General features: G+C 39.7%; 2 protein-coding genes across 2 annotated transcripts; one reads left to right on the top strand and one right to left on the bottom strand.

Annotated features, from left to right (window-relative positions):
- Positions 1 to 2,583: 2,583 nt before the first annotated feature.
- Positions 2,584 to 5,725, bottom strand: LOC115977885 (glycolipid transfer protein 3). The gene is made up of 6 exons (XM_031099913.1): positions 5,322 to 5,725; positions 5,165 to 5,220; positions 4,777 to 4,907; positions 3,339 to 3,474; positions 2,907 to 3,050; positions 2,584 to 2,815 (listed from the first exon to the last, which is right to left on the bottom strand). The coding sequence occupies exons 1-6, from the start codon at positions 5,482 to 5,484 to the stop codon at positions 2,780 to 2,782; spliced, it is 666 nt and encodes a 221-aa protein (XP_030955773.1). The 5' UTR covers positions 5,485 to 5,725; the 3' UTR covers positions 2,584 to 2,779.
- A 6,747-nt stretch (positions 5,726 to 12,472) lies between these two features.
- Positions 12,473 to 14,512, top strand: LOC115961886. The gene is made up of 3 exons (XM_031080790.1): positions 12,473 to 12,784; positions 13,260 to 13,733; positions 13,820 to 14,512. Exons 1-3 carry the CDS (start codon positions 12,473 to 12,475, stop codon positions 14,510 to 14,512), a joined length of 1,479 nt encoding a protein of 492 aa, XP_030936650.1.
- Positions 14,513 to 16,862: the final 2,350 nt, after the last annotated feature.

Below are 16,862 nucleotides of genomic sequence, written 5' to 3'. Positions count from 1 at the left end.
TAGCTGGGCATGGATATGCCAAATGTAAGATGGGTTTAGCATAAAAGCCTCAAAAACACCCAGCATTTGGACTTGTATACATTCAGAATTGTAAAAATTTTTACAATTGTGCTACAGTAGCATCTTACTAATAAGATGCTACTGTAGCACAATCGTATTTCTAAAAATTATTTTTTAATTGTCTCTCTCCTCTCTCTCTCTCTCATTATTTCCTTTTCTTTTCTCTATCTTCCTTCTCTCTCATTCAGCTCTCCTCTCTTCAAACTTAACCCCATAGCCACCACACCATGGCCTGACCCACTATCACTGGCCATGGCAAGCCACCACCTAGTCATTATTTCTCTTCTCCCTCTCGTTGCAGATCAGTGTGGTGGCGTAGAGATCAGCGTTTGGGGTTTGGCGCAGTGATCAGTGTTTGGGTGTGGTGTGGAGATCGGCGTTGGGCGTAGAGATAGGCATTGGGCGTGGGATGTGGAGATCGTCGTTGGGCGTTGGGTGTGGAGATCGGCGCAGAGATCAGTTTATGGGTTTTGTTCATTTATGGTGCGAGTTGTTCATTTATGGATCTGATTTTGCTGGGTTTTTGTTGGTCATTTGTGGGTTTTGTTTTGGCGGTTCAGTGTGGTGGCATAGAGATCAGCGTTTTGGGTTTGGCGCAGTGATCGGTGTTTGGGTGTGATGTGGAGATCGCCGTTGGGCGTGGGATGTGGAGATCGCCGTTGGGCGTTGGGTGTGGAGATCAGCGTAGAGATCGGTTTATGGGTTTTGTTCATTTATGGTGCGAGTTGTTCATTTATGGGTCTGATTTTGCTGGGTTTTTGTTGGTCATTTGTGGGTTTTGTTTTGGCAGTGGTGGGGTGATGGGTAGTGAAGCAGGGGTAGTTTGTTTGAGTTTTGTAGCCTTTTTGGACGGTGGAGGTGGTGGTGGTTTCAGTGGAAGAGAGACAGAGGAAGAGAGTTAAAAATCAAAGAGAGGAGAGAGATGGGAGAGAATAGATATAGATTTGGGATATATTATTTTATTGGGTAGATATATTATTTTAAAGAGTAGAATAGGAAAATAAAAGTTGGGATGTTGAGTATGTTATAAAATTATATGGTATAATTGATAAAGTTACTTTTTGAGATGGTAAAATAAGATAGGATAGGATTTCTGGCTGCGGATGCTCTTAGCATCCTTAATGGGAATGCTCTAACCCAATTTCATTGGCTAAAGGACTTTGCTACAATACTAGTGCTAGCCCATTCGCTCATTTCAAAAGAGTAGTAGTCTGGTAGGGAAGAAAAGCTCAAGAGCAGTAGGCTAATAGGTAGGAGAGAGGGGTCTTCTAAAAAATTAGACATTTTTCTCTATAAAGAAACAGTTCCAGGAGAGAGAATTTAACCTTTGCTCCACCCTTGGTTTTTCATACCAGATTAATGTGTGCATTTGACATTGATTATTTTTGCCAGCTTATTTTACTATTTAACTTATTTTTGTTACTATTTATGGGTCTCACTACACTTTTTGGTACTATACATGAGTCTCACTTTACTATTTCAGCTAACTTTTACCTTTATCTATAGTACTTTTAACAAAAAAAATTTAATTTCAACTAAATAATATGTTCCCAAACTAACACATACATGGGATTTTCCCCGTAAATTTTTGTTTCTTTGCATGTTTTTCATTTGCATTTTCTCAAACATAGAACCCAACCTTCAAAATCAACCATTAATTTACCCTAATGGTGCCTAAATATGCTTGTATTGATAGTCAAACAATCATGCTTCCCAAATCACCTTTTAGAAATCTAACTACCATGCACAGCGCTCCATTTTTTCTAATTTGGCAAACTCCAGGCTTTGATTGGCAGTACCAAACCCAAGTTTTTTTTATTAAAGATCTCACTTTGCTATTTTCAAAAATCCTTTTTGTTCAAGTGGGATTTATGGTGAACAGAGCTTACCAAATAGAAACTTGTTATGAGACTTTTCCAACGATTATTTATTTGTACAAAACGAAGGTCGTTCGATAATAATTTAATTAAGATTAAATCATAATCAAACTTTGGGACACTCTTTGATTAAATCATCTTCTCGTGCTTCTTTGATTTCCCAAGCAAAGCCTTATGAATTACTTGCTAGATTAAGAGATGGTTCATTCACCTTCACCTATGTCAAAGAGAAAATTTTCTCTTATCATAAACTTCTCTACCTCATCCTCATACTTGGTGTTTGCCATCTTTAGTGTAACTTAGAAATTGAGTCCTAATTAACATTCTTCTAATGCTACCCTGTAGAAACCCCCAAAAGAAGCATAAACTGGTTAGGGTCAAAGGACATGTGCTGCTCACAAAGAGAATGGTTTTACTCAAATTTGGTCGATATGACCAACAGTGACATATATATATATATATATATATATATGTGTGTGTGTGTGTGTGTGTGTGTGTGGTCGTTAATAATTGGAAGGAATTCAAAGAACGTATTGTGGGAAGTTTTGGGATTTAGTAGTATTCTTTAGCTAGCTTTATCCAAGAGTGCTTGTACTAAACATAGGAGATGATATATATTATATACATCATAAAAGTTTACACGGGTGAATAGTAGTTGCTTTATACCAAATTTTTCTTAAAGAGCTATCTACATATATATATATATATATATATATATATATATTTTACATGACGGAAGAGAGGAAAAGAGGGCAGGGGGATTCATTGTTATTCAAAATAACCAAACTCTGTATATATATATATGTATGTGTGCGTGCCTCTTTTCTTTCTGTGATATCTTCTTAGGTAGACTTTAACCTGTCCAAGTTATACACCCTCTGCAAACAAAAACAAACAAAAAAAAAAAATGATAAATTAAAAAAGAAGAATGCATGCATGTAGTGCTAGCAATCATGAACTTAAGCGTACCAGGATAGAGTGGATTTCCTCTAGAAAAGGCAAAAGTAATGAAATAAAGGTGTGCATTTGCTCTTTAAGGGTCTCATAGTTATCATCTTTTCCCATTAGGAGATTGGTGAAGGTTTTGTTATCAGGCACTAGTTTTAGAGCTACCTGCAAACACTATACTTGTTAGTTGAATGAGAAGTTGAAAAAGGCTGATGCAGCATATTGTCGCATGATCATGCTTTAATGCTTGACAAAGCTTATCACTAAGACAATACCTAGAAGAAAACGAAGCAGTACTCATGAAGATAAACAAGACATGAAGAGCCTTGATGGCCTAGGCCAGACAGACATTAATTCCCAGCTCAAACATAGTCAATTTGACTCACCCACTTAGATGAAAAAGAAGTGATGAAGACAAAAGGAACGGATACATAGGGAGGGAGGTATTATTACTTTCAAAGCAGCTGATGATATCCATCCATGCCATGGCTTCAAAGTGAGGTTGTAAGACTCTTCTACTGCTTCTACCATGCTCTGCTCAGGATCTCTTGCTAAGTTTTGTAATAATGCCACAGTAAAATCCATGGATCTGGAGAGAGAAACGAAATTATTTGTATATATAACTAAATACCTAGACCTATATAGCCATTAGATTTTGAAATTGAGATGAGAATAGTTCGTCAAAAGGATGAAGAAGAAATAAAAATAAAATAAAAAAGAATTTGACTCAGCTATTAGCCTACTTACAGCCTTAATTCTTACGATGTATTCAGTAGTTTAGAGTGAGAGAAGAGGAGAGTAGAGAGTAAGGGGGAAAGAGAGTAGACAAGAGAGGAATGTTTACACTTTCCTCTTACTTGAATATTTTAATAATTAAGTACTGAAAACAGGAATAAATATTCATCCCCTTGTTTGGATACTTTAAAAATCATTATTATTAATATTATTAGCTAATGAGGGTATCCATAACTCTTGGAGCACTTGATTATTTTTCCAGATGTGTGTATTTCTACCATACTAAGTAATTATAAGGAAGAATCCCTTGAAGTGATCCCAAGATGCTAGTTAGAAATTTCAAGCCTTAAGTCCTCATGAATCATGATTCTAATGAGGCATTTGGAATCACTAGGCCAACCATTTGGATAGGAATAGTCATAAGTTGACAATTATGATCTATTTGCTAATTTTAAAGAAATAAATATAAATTTATATCATAAGGGCAAAATTAAAAAAATTATTATTATTATTTTTTAATATAAGTGAAACCTTTCCCCTTCTCTCCCCTGCCTCCAAATCCTCTCAATTTCGAGAATTAAAAAATTTCAAACTCATCTCACATGATCCAAACTAAACCAAAAAAAAAAAAGGCACGATCTTTTGTGATCCAATCGGATTAGAATTAAAAGGTTTTTTCTTTTCTTTTCTTTTTTTGGGTGTGGGGCCGGGGAGGGGAATAATCTTTTTGTTTATTGGATCATGCAGTGACAAATAGATGAGGCTTGTGGAAACCATAAACAGATAGATGAGGCTTGTGGAAACCACAAACAAGATGGCATGGACAGGACAAGAGACTAACGACCATTAGCTTTCGTAACTTTGTTTAACACGTCATTGGCAAACTGAAGACAAAAAATTTGCCATGCTACAGACTTTTAGGTAAACACATTTATTTCTTTATCGCATTTAAAGTTATTACTTACTGCGCTAAGTTGTAGTCTAATAGTAATATTTATTTACAATAAAGAAAGGTTGCTCCCCGTTAAGCTACATAAACATTCTCAGAAAAAGTTGCTTGATTCCCAGGATTATATTGGATTCGAAACATCACCATACCTTTTATTTCTAATAAAATTTTTAGTGTTAAAAAAGACAAAGATATAGATATGTTTACCTGGTAAGCCAAAGAAAGGCTTTACTACAGCTTTTAGCTTTTCTTGCATTGCCTTCACTGGCCTCTTTCTTCAATATCTCAACCAAATTTGAATTCAGTAAAGGATCGGATTCATGCACCATTTCCAATCTCTATAACACGAGAAAGAACATGAAAATGAACTTAATTAAGGATAAATAAGCAAATATTTCTCAATCATTAATTTCTGGTTAGAAAATAACCAATTTTAATAAAGCCAGAGAAGCATGGTGCTCCAAAAATCATGACTACTCTATTCATAGAAGAAATTCTAAGAGAGATACTTATAAGGAGAGTAATACTGCCCAAAAATTTAAAAGAAGAATAAAAGGGAGATTCTTGGTATGCCTTGATGTTCTTTTCGAATTACCTGAATATTCTGATTTATGTCATGTCTCAGAACAGCCATTGTTGGTCCAATCTTATCTGCCAAAGGATTTATTCCACAGAAGGATTATGTGAGTTTCTACATGTACAAGTAGAAGAGCTACTGTGAGATAGAGAAAAGAGAGAGAGAGAAGACCTACCAAGAACTTGAACAAACAAGTTGCAGACATAAAGAAAAGGCTTTGTGGGGATGTGAGCAGCAGCATCATGATTATCACTAGGTTTAAGTTTGACCATCATAGAGAGCTCTTCAATGGCAGACTTTATCTCTGATCCCTTCTCCATCTCTCTTCTCCTCTTCATTCCAAACTCCTATCTTTTCTTTCTCTCCCTCTTCAATCTTCTCTAATTCTTGATTATTATTGTTTCAATAAATAGCCCTTAAACCACTTGGTATATTTAATTTCCTATAAATTGCACTTCCAAGTTCTAACTTCTAACATTTAAAAAGAGGGAGGGGGAGCCTTTTGAATTTGCATTGATGAGTGATGACTGTCACACTGATAGAGACTAGCAACCCAAATGTTACTTTTTAAAGTTTTAGATGAGAGACAGTAGCTTCTCTGGTTGAAACTCCTAACCTTTTTTTTATGGGAACATTTTTTTTCAAATTTTTTAATAGTTTTTTTCTATAAGCCATTGATGGAGACATTAAATTTGACCTTGGAGTAATCGCCTCTCTTAATTGCAATTTTATATTTAAGACTATACTTTGATATGTGGGGCATATAAGTTTGGCTAGATTGCCGCTAACACTCTTATCATTGTCCTGAGTCTTTGCTATCAGGACTCTCACTTTATCCTTTACCAGTTGAGGGAATATTTATCATAATGTTGGCCATGTGCAAGGTGAAAAGGGATAAAAAGAGGCTAGCTTTTGAAATTTGAGAAAAGGTTGATATTACGTCTTCAATAAAAATCCTAGCCGTGACTACAATTTTGGGGGCTGAAGCCAAACTCTACATCTTAGCTGGAAAAAGTTTACCTCCATACTGGTGCACAAGAAAATCCCATGAAATGATAATATCATCTAGTGTATATTTAATCATATAACGTATTTAACGAGTTATATGACTTGTTTAAATTTAAATAATATACACGAATAATTTTATTAATTGTCATAAAATAAGTTAGAAGAAATTTTTTCAAACTGGTTTGGAGAAAAATTATGTACAACCTAATTTTGTCTCTTACTCTTTTTCATATTACTTTATGAGTTTCTGTCATATTAAATGACAAACAAATTTTAGCTACAAGCTTAATTGTATCCAATGACTACAATTCTACTCATTATTTGTTTATTGGATGTGAGTTTTGAAAAATCTTCCATTAAATTACATTTTCTTCTTATATTATCTATACTTGTAAAATTTCCAAAAAATTAAAGATCAATAATTATGTCATCAACCAAACATTTAAATTTCAAGTTTTTGTAGTTCATAATTATGTATAAAAAATAAGTTTATCAATCAAACATTAAACTATTTTCGATTGACATGAAATTTGATTTTCTTACTAAGAATGTAAAGAATATGCAATCCAATTATTAGATTTTTAAAATATGTTGTTATATTAAAAAAAATTTAATAGGAGTTGTAACTATTGGTTATAACCAAGTTCGTAACCAAATTTTGTCCTTAAATGACTTACCCTTACCACGCTACTATACTCTTTAGAACATCTAATAATTTTCCACTTTTGTGATCACTTTGTGTTCGGTTATATCCGGAAATTTTGATCAATATAAAGAAATAGATCCAAAACTTTTCTTCATAGCTAATCCCTAGAGAATACAAATTCTCTTTAGAGTAATGCTAAAGATACAGATTTTTTTACAAAATTTTTTATAAACTACTAATGTGGTGAGTGATTATTGGTAAATAAAAAAGTGATGTTAATAGGGGTCAAGATGTAAACCAATAAGAAATTGGTCACATCACCAGTTTGTAAAAATGTTGTAAAATAGTTTGTGGCTGTAGCATTACTTTTTTCTATACCATTTTTTGTGTATCACTCTATATTCCATCAATTACAACTTGCCATGTATTGATTTTACTTTCTTTATAAAATAACTAAAGTTAAAAATGCAAAAAAATCATACACATAACAAGTTGTAATTAATAAAACGTAAAGTAGTATACAAAAAATGGCATAGGAGATTTGTATTAAATCCCTAGAACTGAATTTTTTTTTTTTTTTTTTGCCTTTCTACCGTGCCTGTACATCTTTAAAGAGTTAAAAGTCCGACTAGCTAGGTCTAAATGTAGAAAGTCACTGTCACGGTAGTCACTAGTCAGTGTGTTGCTGTGTTTCCAAGTCTCCTTTTAGTGTTTATCCACACAAAAAAGAGGTCCCCTTTTAGTTTGACATGGTCTTAGTACATTTGTGCATGCCAAGTCGAATCTTAGTGTCCCTTTGGAAACCTGCACATAGTTTTCAATAACTTATCTGCATAATTTTTATTAAAAGATATAATTGTTGGTAGTATTTTAGGACAAAAAGCTAAAAACTAACTTATTTTCAAAATCTTTTTGCCAAAATAAAGTTGTCAAGGTTGAGTCAAGAGCTTGGTCAATCTGGGCATTAGATTTTATAGTGTTAGCACCATGAATTAGGAAGCACCCAACAGTACAATTCCCTTTTGGAGTGCATCCATTTGTACCTCTTATTCTTCTTGGAAATTCTTTTTGCATTTCCTTTGAAAACTCAATATTCATGTTGTTATTGGTAGTTACAGACAGCATCCAATGTTAGTCAAACCACCAAACAGGCAACGTGGGACGGCACGCTAGAGAACCTCTAGAGCATATGCTTACCTCAGTGACTCAGTGATGTCCTCCAAACATTTTTAATTGTCGAATTTTAGATTGTTTATTGGCGTTTGCTTCAAGGACCTAAATAATTTTCTAAGCCTTATTCTTTTTTTATTTTTATATTTTATGGACAATTATTATTTGTTTAGTCTCTCTAATACTGGATATATTGTATAACATTATAGAATCTCAACTTACATCACAAACTAGATATTATACTTGAAAGTCTACTGATCATGCGAATTACTTAATACCATTATTGGAGTAAAATTCCTTTTAATCTTTTTTATTTCTATGTTGGATCAAAATTTGTGAAATGATAAAGAAAACGGGATCTTCGAAGACTTCTAGCTTTCACACAGACCACAAGTTGATAAAGACATATTGTAACTAAAAGTGACAAGACTTGAAGCATCCAGCACCATTTTATGAAATGATCAAACGGTTGAGTTATGGTTGTAAGTTGCAACTGAACGCGCATGTGATATAAATAATTTTCAAATTCATACCGAACCCACTGTCTTATTAACACAAGAAAGAACTCACTCTAAATAAATGTGAAACTCACAATAATGTTTGGAGCACACCCACACCAACAGTGACTTGTACCAGTACTGTTATGTACTGTGGGTTAGTTAGGATTTTAAGAAAATAAAAGGCGTGGATATGTATAGAAATTTTGAAATTTCTTACTTTGGATCAAAAGTTTTGCCATTTTGGTTTACTAAAAACAACGTTAGGCATAAGAAATATTTGTCATCAGTGAGGGCCAAACTAAACCGAATTTGCTTTGCGTATCAGTGTATTGATGAAGGCAATAGATCACTCGAGCTGAAATGGGCTAGCTCGAAATGTAACACTCAAGAAACAGTCATATAGATTAAAGTCAAAGGATTAGATGAGAATGCAAATGGATTATTCCTTGGGGATCCCAAAAAAGGATAAGAGAATTATAGAAAAAAAAAATGGTGTGAATGCATGGATTCCTTCGGGAACCAAGATCGCTTTAAGCAATTGTAACCTTTAAAAGTACACCTCTTTTAATTGAATAGCGAAAACAAAAGTCAATTGTAATTAAGTTCTAGATCAAGTAGCTTCTTGTATGACATGGCAGATATGACACTTCCAAGAAATAGGATCACAATCTGTATTTAACTAATCATATAGATGATAATGTTTAACAAGAAATAGGATCACAATCTGTATTTAACTAATCATAGATGATAATGAGTGAGAGAGAGAAGAGAAGAAAAGAAAAGAAAAAAGAATAGAGATTCAAGGTGTAAATAGAAATGAACAAAGTAATTAGAAATTACAAGTTGTAGACCCGCGCGTTTCGCGTAATAATATTACTGTTTTAGTTATTATTGGTTAATAGTTGGTTTTTCATTTTCTTTCAAGTTAAGATATTGACTTTAAAAAAATATACAATCTAATATATTAATTCAACAACAACAACAACAACAATAATAATAATAATGTGTATATATATATATATATATATATATATAACAATAAACACCCAATTACCCAAATTATGTTATGTAATAGAATAATATATATTATATTCTTATATATTATCTGTAAGGGTAAAATTCTCAAGTCAAACAACGAGCCTTGGGCCCTATACAAAGTCCAACTACGACCAAATGGAAAATGGCCCGCCAAAACAACTGCCAACCCAACCCTAATAAGTCCAAACTTATTTAAAGAAGACGTCCAAGGAGGAGTGTCTCCTCGGACGCGCCAAATATGAGCCCAACATGCACCCTATCCATAGTAAAAGGTCATTCCAAACAAATATTGGTAGTTAGGATAAGCCTCACAAAGCAGGGAGAAGAACAAAAGCATAGGATGTCCAGGGAGAGGCCTCAACTGCCGCATTAAATGCCAGGAAACTACTTTTCTGGCCGCATTAATGTGGAGAGGACAGGCGAACAGTGTTACCTTGGCCACTACAACTCACAAAGAGGTAGGGAGGATGCCCGATGGGACAGGCACTCAAGTGAAGGTCCAGATAATCAACAAGTGTAGGGCTCCTATTACTTTAAGGAGTCTATATAAGAGAAAGGCATCCCCATGAAGAAGGGATCAGAAAAAAGTGAGAAGAAAGAGTAAAAGATTATATCCTTTAAATCAGAAACAGAGGTGAACCCACATGTCTTCTCGGACTGAGTATCTAGTAGAGATAAAGGAGGTGTTCTTATGTCCAAACCGTTGCCTGGCCTAGAATTAACTAACGTTCACTTCGCCAAGTCCTAGTTCTGTAACCTGCTCTTTACAAATTCACTATCTAAGGTCCTTTGGGCCAAAACCACCTACTTTTGGGCCTGGGCCCCAAAAACTGACTTTACAATTGGCACCGTCTGTGGGAAGAACTTGTGTCTCGACAAGTGAAACCGTAAGAAATGGAAGGATCAAGTCCACGCCAAACCAGACGTGCAGATTCCCAATGGCAAGACAATTTTTTGAATCTCGAATGAGAGAAAGACCAAGACAAGCAGCGAGAGGGCAATGTGAACACCTCTCACACGAGCAGGAGCCACTCGAAAGGGAAAGGTCATGCATCCCATAAGCGAAACGATCGAAAGGCTTTACAACAAGAAATTGATGACTTGAAGAAAAAACTGTGCCGAGCACAGCGAAAACGACCTTCACCCGGCTCGGACACCAGTAATGATGAGGACAATGAATACAGGCGAAGATCAAGAACCCCTCCAAGCGAGACTTTTTCCTATGAGGAAGAGCAGCCTCTTAAACGTGGCCACAAGAGCCCATCATACCAAGGCCTGGCCAATGATGCCATGAGTAAGGCCCTGGACCGCATCTCTCAGTTGCCTTTCACACGCAGAATAGAGGAAGCAGAACATCCTTGGCGGTTCCATCAACCCGCCTTTTCCATATATAATGGTCGGATAGACCCAGTAGAGCATGTAAGTCAGTTTAATCAGAGGATGGTCGTCCATTCCAAAGACGAGGCCTTAATGTGCAAGGTGTTTCCGTCCAGCTTGGGACTTATGGCGATGAGGTGGTTTGATGGCCTTAAGCCAAATTCCATACATTCCTTTAAACAGCTGACATAGGCTTTTGGCTCCCGCTTCATTACCAGTAGCAGAGTCTCTCGGCCCCTAGATTCCCTCCTGTCCTTATCCATGCGAGAAGGAGAGACACTGAAGGCCTATTCATACAGGTATTGGGAAATGTACAATGAGATAGAGAGAAACTACTACGACGTTGCCATTAGCACATTCAAGAGGGGCCTGCCGACAGAGCATGGTTTAAGAAAATCCCTGACTGGGAAGCCGGTCACTAGCGTGCGCCAACTCATGGATAAAATTGACAAGTACAAAAGGGTCGAGGAGGACCAGCAGACGGGGAAGGGCAAAGCAAAGGTTGTCCCTCAGGAGATGAGGGACTTCAGGTCGGACCACTTTAACAGCAGTAACAGGCCGAAAAGAGACTACGCGGAACAGTCTGGATCCACTGGGGCACAGGCAGTCCATGCTGTGTTCCAAGAACCATTACACAAGATCCTAGAGAAGGTTAAGTGCGAACCATTTTTTCAATGGCCAAGCAGGATGGCAGGCGACCCCACGAAACGTAACCAGAATCTGTATTGCGCATACCACCGAGAGCCGAGTCAATTCACCGATGATTGTAGGAATCTGAAAAACCACTTGAACCGGCTAGTCCGAGAGGGGAAGTTGAGACATCTATTACATCAACCTGTGGGATGGCAGGAATAATCAAACATCGAAACCAGGCAAAGTGCATTAAGGCCGCTCATTGGCACAATAAATGTCATTCTTGCCGCACCTGGAAGGACCGGATCCAATCCTCTCAGAGTAATGTCAGTGGGCAGGCTCCCGCCTGAAGCCGATGACAGGGAACCTAAAAAGGCTAGAGCAAGTCCCACGCCCTTCATCGGATTCTCGGATGAGGACAAACTGGGAACCCTTCAGCCCCACGACGACGCCCTAGTCGTTATGCTCAGAATTTGGGGTTATGACGTGAAGAGGGTGCTAGTTGACCAAGCCAGCGCCGTGGAAGTAATGTATCCCGACTTGTATAAAGGATTGAACCTGAAGCCAGAGGACTTGTCAGCATACGACTCCCCTTTAGTCAGCTTTGAAGGAAAATCCGTCACCCCAAAAGGCATGATCAGGCTGCCTGTACAAACAGATTCAAACATGGTGGAGGTGAACTTTATTGTGGTAGATGCATACTCCCCCTACACAGCTATCGTGGCCCGACCATGGCTTTATGCACTAGGGGCCGTGTCATCAACTTTACACCAAAAAGTGAAGTATCCGTCAGGAGGTCAAGTGAAAGAAATAATAGGGAACCAAGCAATGGCCAAGCAATGCATGGTGTCCGCAATCTCACGACGACCAAATAGTGAACCTTCCACCTCAACTGAGAACGACTTATAGCAATTAACGACCCCGGTCCCAGCTTCGGATGGTGGAGGACCAGCCATGGAGGTGAGCTGTGAGGATCTGGAGAAAGTACTCATCGGGTCAGACCCCGAGAGGTTTTTTCAGGTCGGCTCAGAATTACCGCCCCAAGAGAAGTCAACACTAATTGATTTTCTTAGACAGAATGTGGACGTATTCGTCTGGGACACCTACGAGGCCCCTGGGGTTGACCCAGATTTCATCTGCCATCACCTTAACGTTAACCTGGCTGTAACACCTAAGAAACAGCCTCATTGGCGACCATCGAAAGAACATGCCGATGTTGTGAGAGAAGAGGTCACAAAGTTGAAAAAAGCGGGGGCTATCAAGGAGGTATTCTACCCCGAATGGTTAGCCAACACAGTCATGGTAAAAAAGAAGAATGGGAAATGGCGGGTCTGCGTAGATTTCACGGACCTAAACAAGGCCTGCCCGAAGGATCCCTTCCCCATGCCGCGAATAGACCGATTGGTAGATTCGACCGTCGGACATACCTAAATGAGTTTTTTGGATGCCTTCTAAGGCTACCACCAGATACCCCTGGCCGTTGAGGACCAAGAAAAAACTGCTTTTGTCACCCCCTGTCGGAAATTATCATTATAAGGTGATGCCCTTTGGCTTAAAAAATGTCGGATCGACCTACCAAAGGATGATGACCAGGATGTTTGAACAGCAGATGGGTAAGAGCATTGAAGTTTATATAGACGACATGATGGTAAAAAGCAAAGTAGTGGCCAACCACGTCAGAGACCTCGGCGACATCTTCCAAATTCTGAGAAAGTACAAGCTACGACTTAACGCATCCAAGTGTTCATTTGGAGTGGGATCATGGAAATTCTTAGGTTACATGGTAACCCACAGAGGCATCGAAGTCAACCCTGACCAAATTAGAGCTATCCATAGCCTACAACCCCCTCGGAATCCCAAAGAGGTCCAAAATCTCACCGGCATGATCGCCGCTTTAAACCGTTTCATTTCCCGCTCAGCGAACAGATACAGACCTTTCTTCCTCCTATTAAACAAGTGGAAGGGTTTTGAGTGGACCGAGGAGTGTGCTTTAGCTTTCCAACAACTTAAGGAGTACCTCGCCCGACCACCAATTATGTCTAGTCCTGAAGCCGATGAGGTGCTATTCGCCTATGTTGCTGTGGCCTTTCATGCAGTAAGCTTAGTGCTGATCCGAGAAGACAATGGCAAGCAACGGCCCGTCTACTACGTAAGCAAATCGCTGCACGAGGCAGAGATCCGCTACCTCCCCCTTGAAAATGCCGTCTTGGCAATCGTACAAGCCACGCGAAAGCTCCCCCCTATTTCCAGGCACACACTGTGGTTGTACTAACTCAGCTTCCGCTAAAGTCCATTCTCTAGAGTGCCGACTACATGGGAAGAATTGCAAAATGGGGAACGATCCTGGGCGCCTTTGACATTAGGTACATGCCTCGCACTGCTGTGAAGGGTCAGGTCCTCGCAGATTTAGTAGCCGAATTTGCGGAGCCCATACTAGAAGGAGGGGGAGGGTCACTAAGCCCAGACGGGAAATTGATAAATGCAATCACTCAGCAAGAGCCCAGTTGGTGGAAAGCACACGTCGACAGCGCTGCCAACCAAAGGGGCTCAGGTGTGGGGCTCGTTCTGGTCTCCCCCGAAGGTATCACCATCGAAAAATCTTTAAGGCTTGGTTTCTCGGCCACGAATAACGAGGCAGAGTATGAGGCACTATTGGAAGGAATGTCAATGATCCAGAAACTGGGTGGAAAATCCGCGAACATATTTTCAGACTCGAGACTCATCGTCGGACAAGTAAATGGGGAGTTGGAGGCGAAGGATGAAAGAATGCAAGAGTACTTGGCCCAGGTTAAACGCCTACAGACCCATTTTTGTCACTTCTATCTGGCGCATGTGTCAAGAAGCGGGAACACCCATACTGATTCTCTTGCAACGCTAGCTACCTCCTCGGCTCAGCCATTTCCCTGGGTTATTCTAGTAGAAGATTTCTACCGCCCAACGACGACAAGGGCCAACAAAATACAAGTCCACAACGTCAGGGCTGGGCCTAGTTAGATGGATCCTCTAATGTTATTCTTAAAGCACGACACCTTACCAGACGATAAGAATAAGGCCGACAAGATTAGAAGGAAGGCCTCTCGATTCTGGTTATCTGGGGACTCGAAACTGTACAGGCGCTCATTCTCAGGGCCATACTTGTTGTGTGTGCACCCAGAGGCCACTGAACTCATCCTGGAGGAATAACACGAAGGAATTTATTGAAGTCATACGGGGGGTAGGTCCCTGTCCCATAGGGCCATAACGCAGGGTTACTAGTGGTCGAACATGCAGAAAGAGGCGCTGGAGTACGTGAAGAAGTGCGATCAGTGCCAAAGGTTCGCCCCGAATATACACCAGCCGGGCGAAAAACTTAACCCGCTGTCCAGCCCTTGGCCATTCGTACAATGGGGCCTAGACATCCTAGGACCATTCCCCAAAGCAGCAGGAAACAAGAGATTTCTTTTCGTCGGCACGGATTATTTCACCAAATGGGTCGAAGCTGAAGCACTGGCGAACATTAGGGATGTTGATGCCAAGAAATTTATTTGGAAAAATATCGTCACTAGATTCGGGATCCCTCACACACTGATCTCGGACAACGGCCTCCAGTTTGACAGTAAAGCTTTCAGAAAGTACTGTAGTGAGCTGGGAATTACCAACAGATACTCCACACCGGCTTACCCATAGGGTAATGGGCAGGCAGAGGCCGTCAACAAAACTATAGTGAATAGGCTGAAAAAGAGGTTAGACGACGCGAAAGGGAGGTGGGTTGAAGAGTTGGCCCACGTCTTGTGGACATACCGCACCACACCTCGCAGATCTACAGAGGAAACCCTTTTTCGATGACCTACGGGGCCGAGGCTGTCATTCCACTGGAGGTAAACTTCCCAACACAAAGGACCACTGCATTCTGCTCCAGTGCCAACAACGGACTTCTGGAAAAAAGCTTGAACCTCATCGAGGAAAGAAGGGAAAGCGCAATGGTCCAGCTTGCCCACTATCAACAAAAGCTCAAGCAAGACTATGATGCCAAGGTGAAGCTAAGGCCCTTGGCACCTGGGGATCTGGTACTGAGGAAAGTCCTGGGCACTGCGAGAAACCCTGCGTGGGGAAAACTCGGACCAAATTAGGAAGGCCCATATCGTATCACCTCCATAGTCGGCATAGAAGCCTACTTTTTGGAAGATTTGGATGAACATGTAGTGCCACGACCTTGGAATGTAAATAACCTGAAAAGGTACTGTTATTAATGAAAAATATAATTCATGGCACCACATTACTGTATAGCTACTTGGACTAAGTGTTAAACAGAACCCAAGTCCTGCCTGGCTCCTCGGACCACAGTCTTGGGGGAAATTAACCTCGAAACCATTTTCACTAAGTGTTAAACAGAACCCAAGTCCTGCCTGGCTCCTCGGACCACAGACTTGGGGGAAATTAACCTCGAAGCCATTTTCACTAAGTGTTAAACAGAACCCAAGTCCTGCCTGGCTCCTCGGACCACAGACTTGGGGGAAATTAAACTCGAAGCCATTTTCACTAAGTGTTAAACAGAACCCAAGTCCTGCCTGGCTCCTCGGACCACAGACTTGGGAGAAATTAACCTCGAAGCCATTTTTCACTAAGTGTTAAACAAGACCCAAGTCCTGCCTGGCTCCTCGGACCACAGACTTGGGGGAAATTAACCTCGAAGCCATTTTCACTAAGTGTTAAACAGAACCCAAGTCCTGCCTGGCTCTTCGGACCACAGACTTAGGGGAAATTAACCTCGAAGCCATTTTCACTAAGTGTTAAACAGAACCCAAGTCTTGCCTGGTTCCTCGACCACAGACTTGGGAGAAATTAACCTCGAAGCCATTTTCACTAAGTGTTAAACAGAACCCAAGTTCTGCCTGACCCCTCGGACCACAGGCTTGGGGGAAATTAACCTCGAATCAATCTTATCTAATTACTATCTATCATTTTCTACATATTCATTCATTCATGCTTGGTTTTCAACAGTTAGTGGCAAAATAGACATTTATTCATGATGAAAAGCAGAAAAGACAGTAAAACAACATGATTTATTGAAAAACGACACATTTCATTGAAATCCAAAAGCGTTGTTTTACAAACATTAACAGAACAGAATATAAAGGGGCAGCTACAAATAAGATCCTACACTACTACACTACTTTCCTAAGTCTAAACCCTGAGTAGGCTCGGGTCGACCATCTGCTGCCTAGGGTCCCGAAACAGCCTCCTTAGCCTGTGCGACAACATCCCTGATTGAGAGACTATCCTCGGGTGACTTGTCCTTCGTGGCAGGCTGCGCATCCTCAGCTTCAGGCATAGGGGAGTCCGAGACTAAGGCCATCATTGAGAG

Source organism: Quercus lobata, chromosome 2 (assembly GCF_001633185.2).
Source record: "Quercus lobata isolate SW786 chromosome 2, ValleyOak3.0 Primary Assembly, whole genome shotgun sequence".
NCBI lineage: Eukaryota > Viridiplantae > Streptophyta > Magnoliopsida > Fagales > Fagaceae > Quercus > Quercus lobata.
Note: the sequence above shows the minus strand (reverse complement) of the source record. Positions and strands in the feature narration are given on the sequence as shown.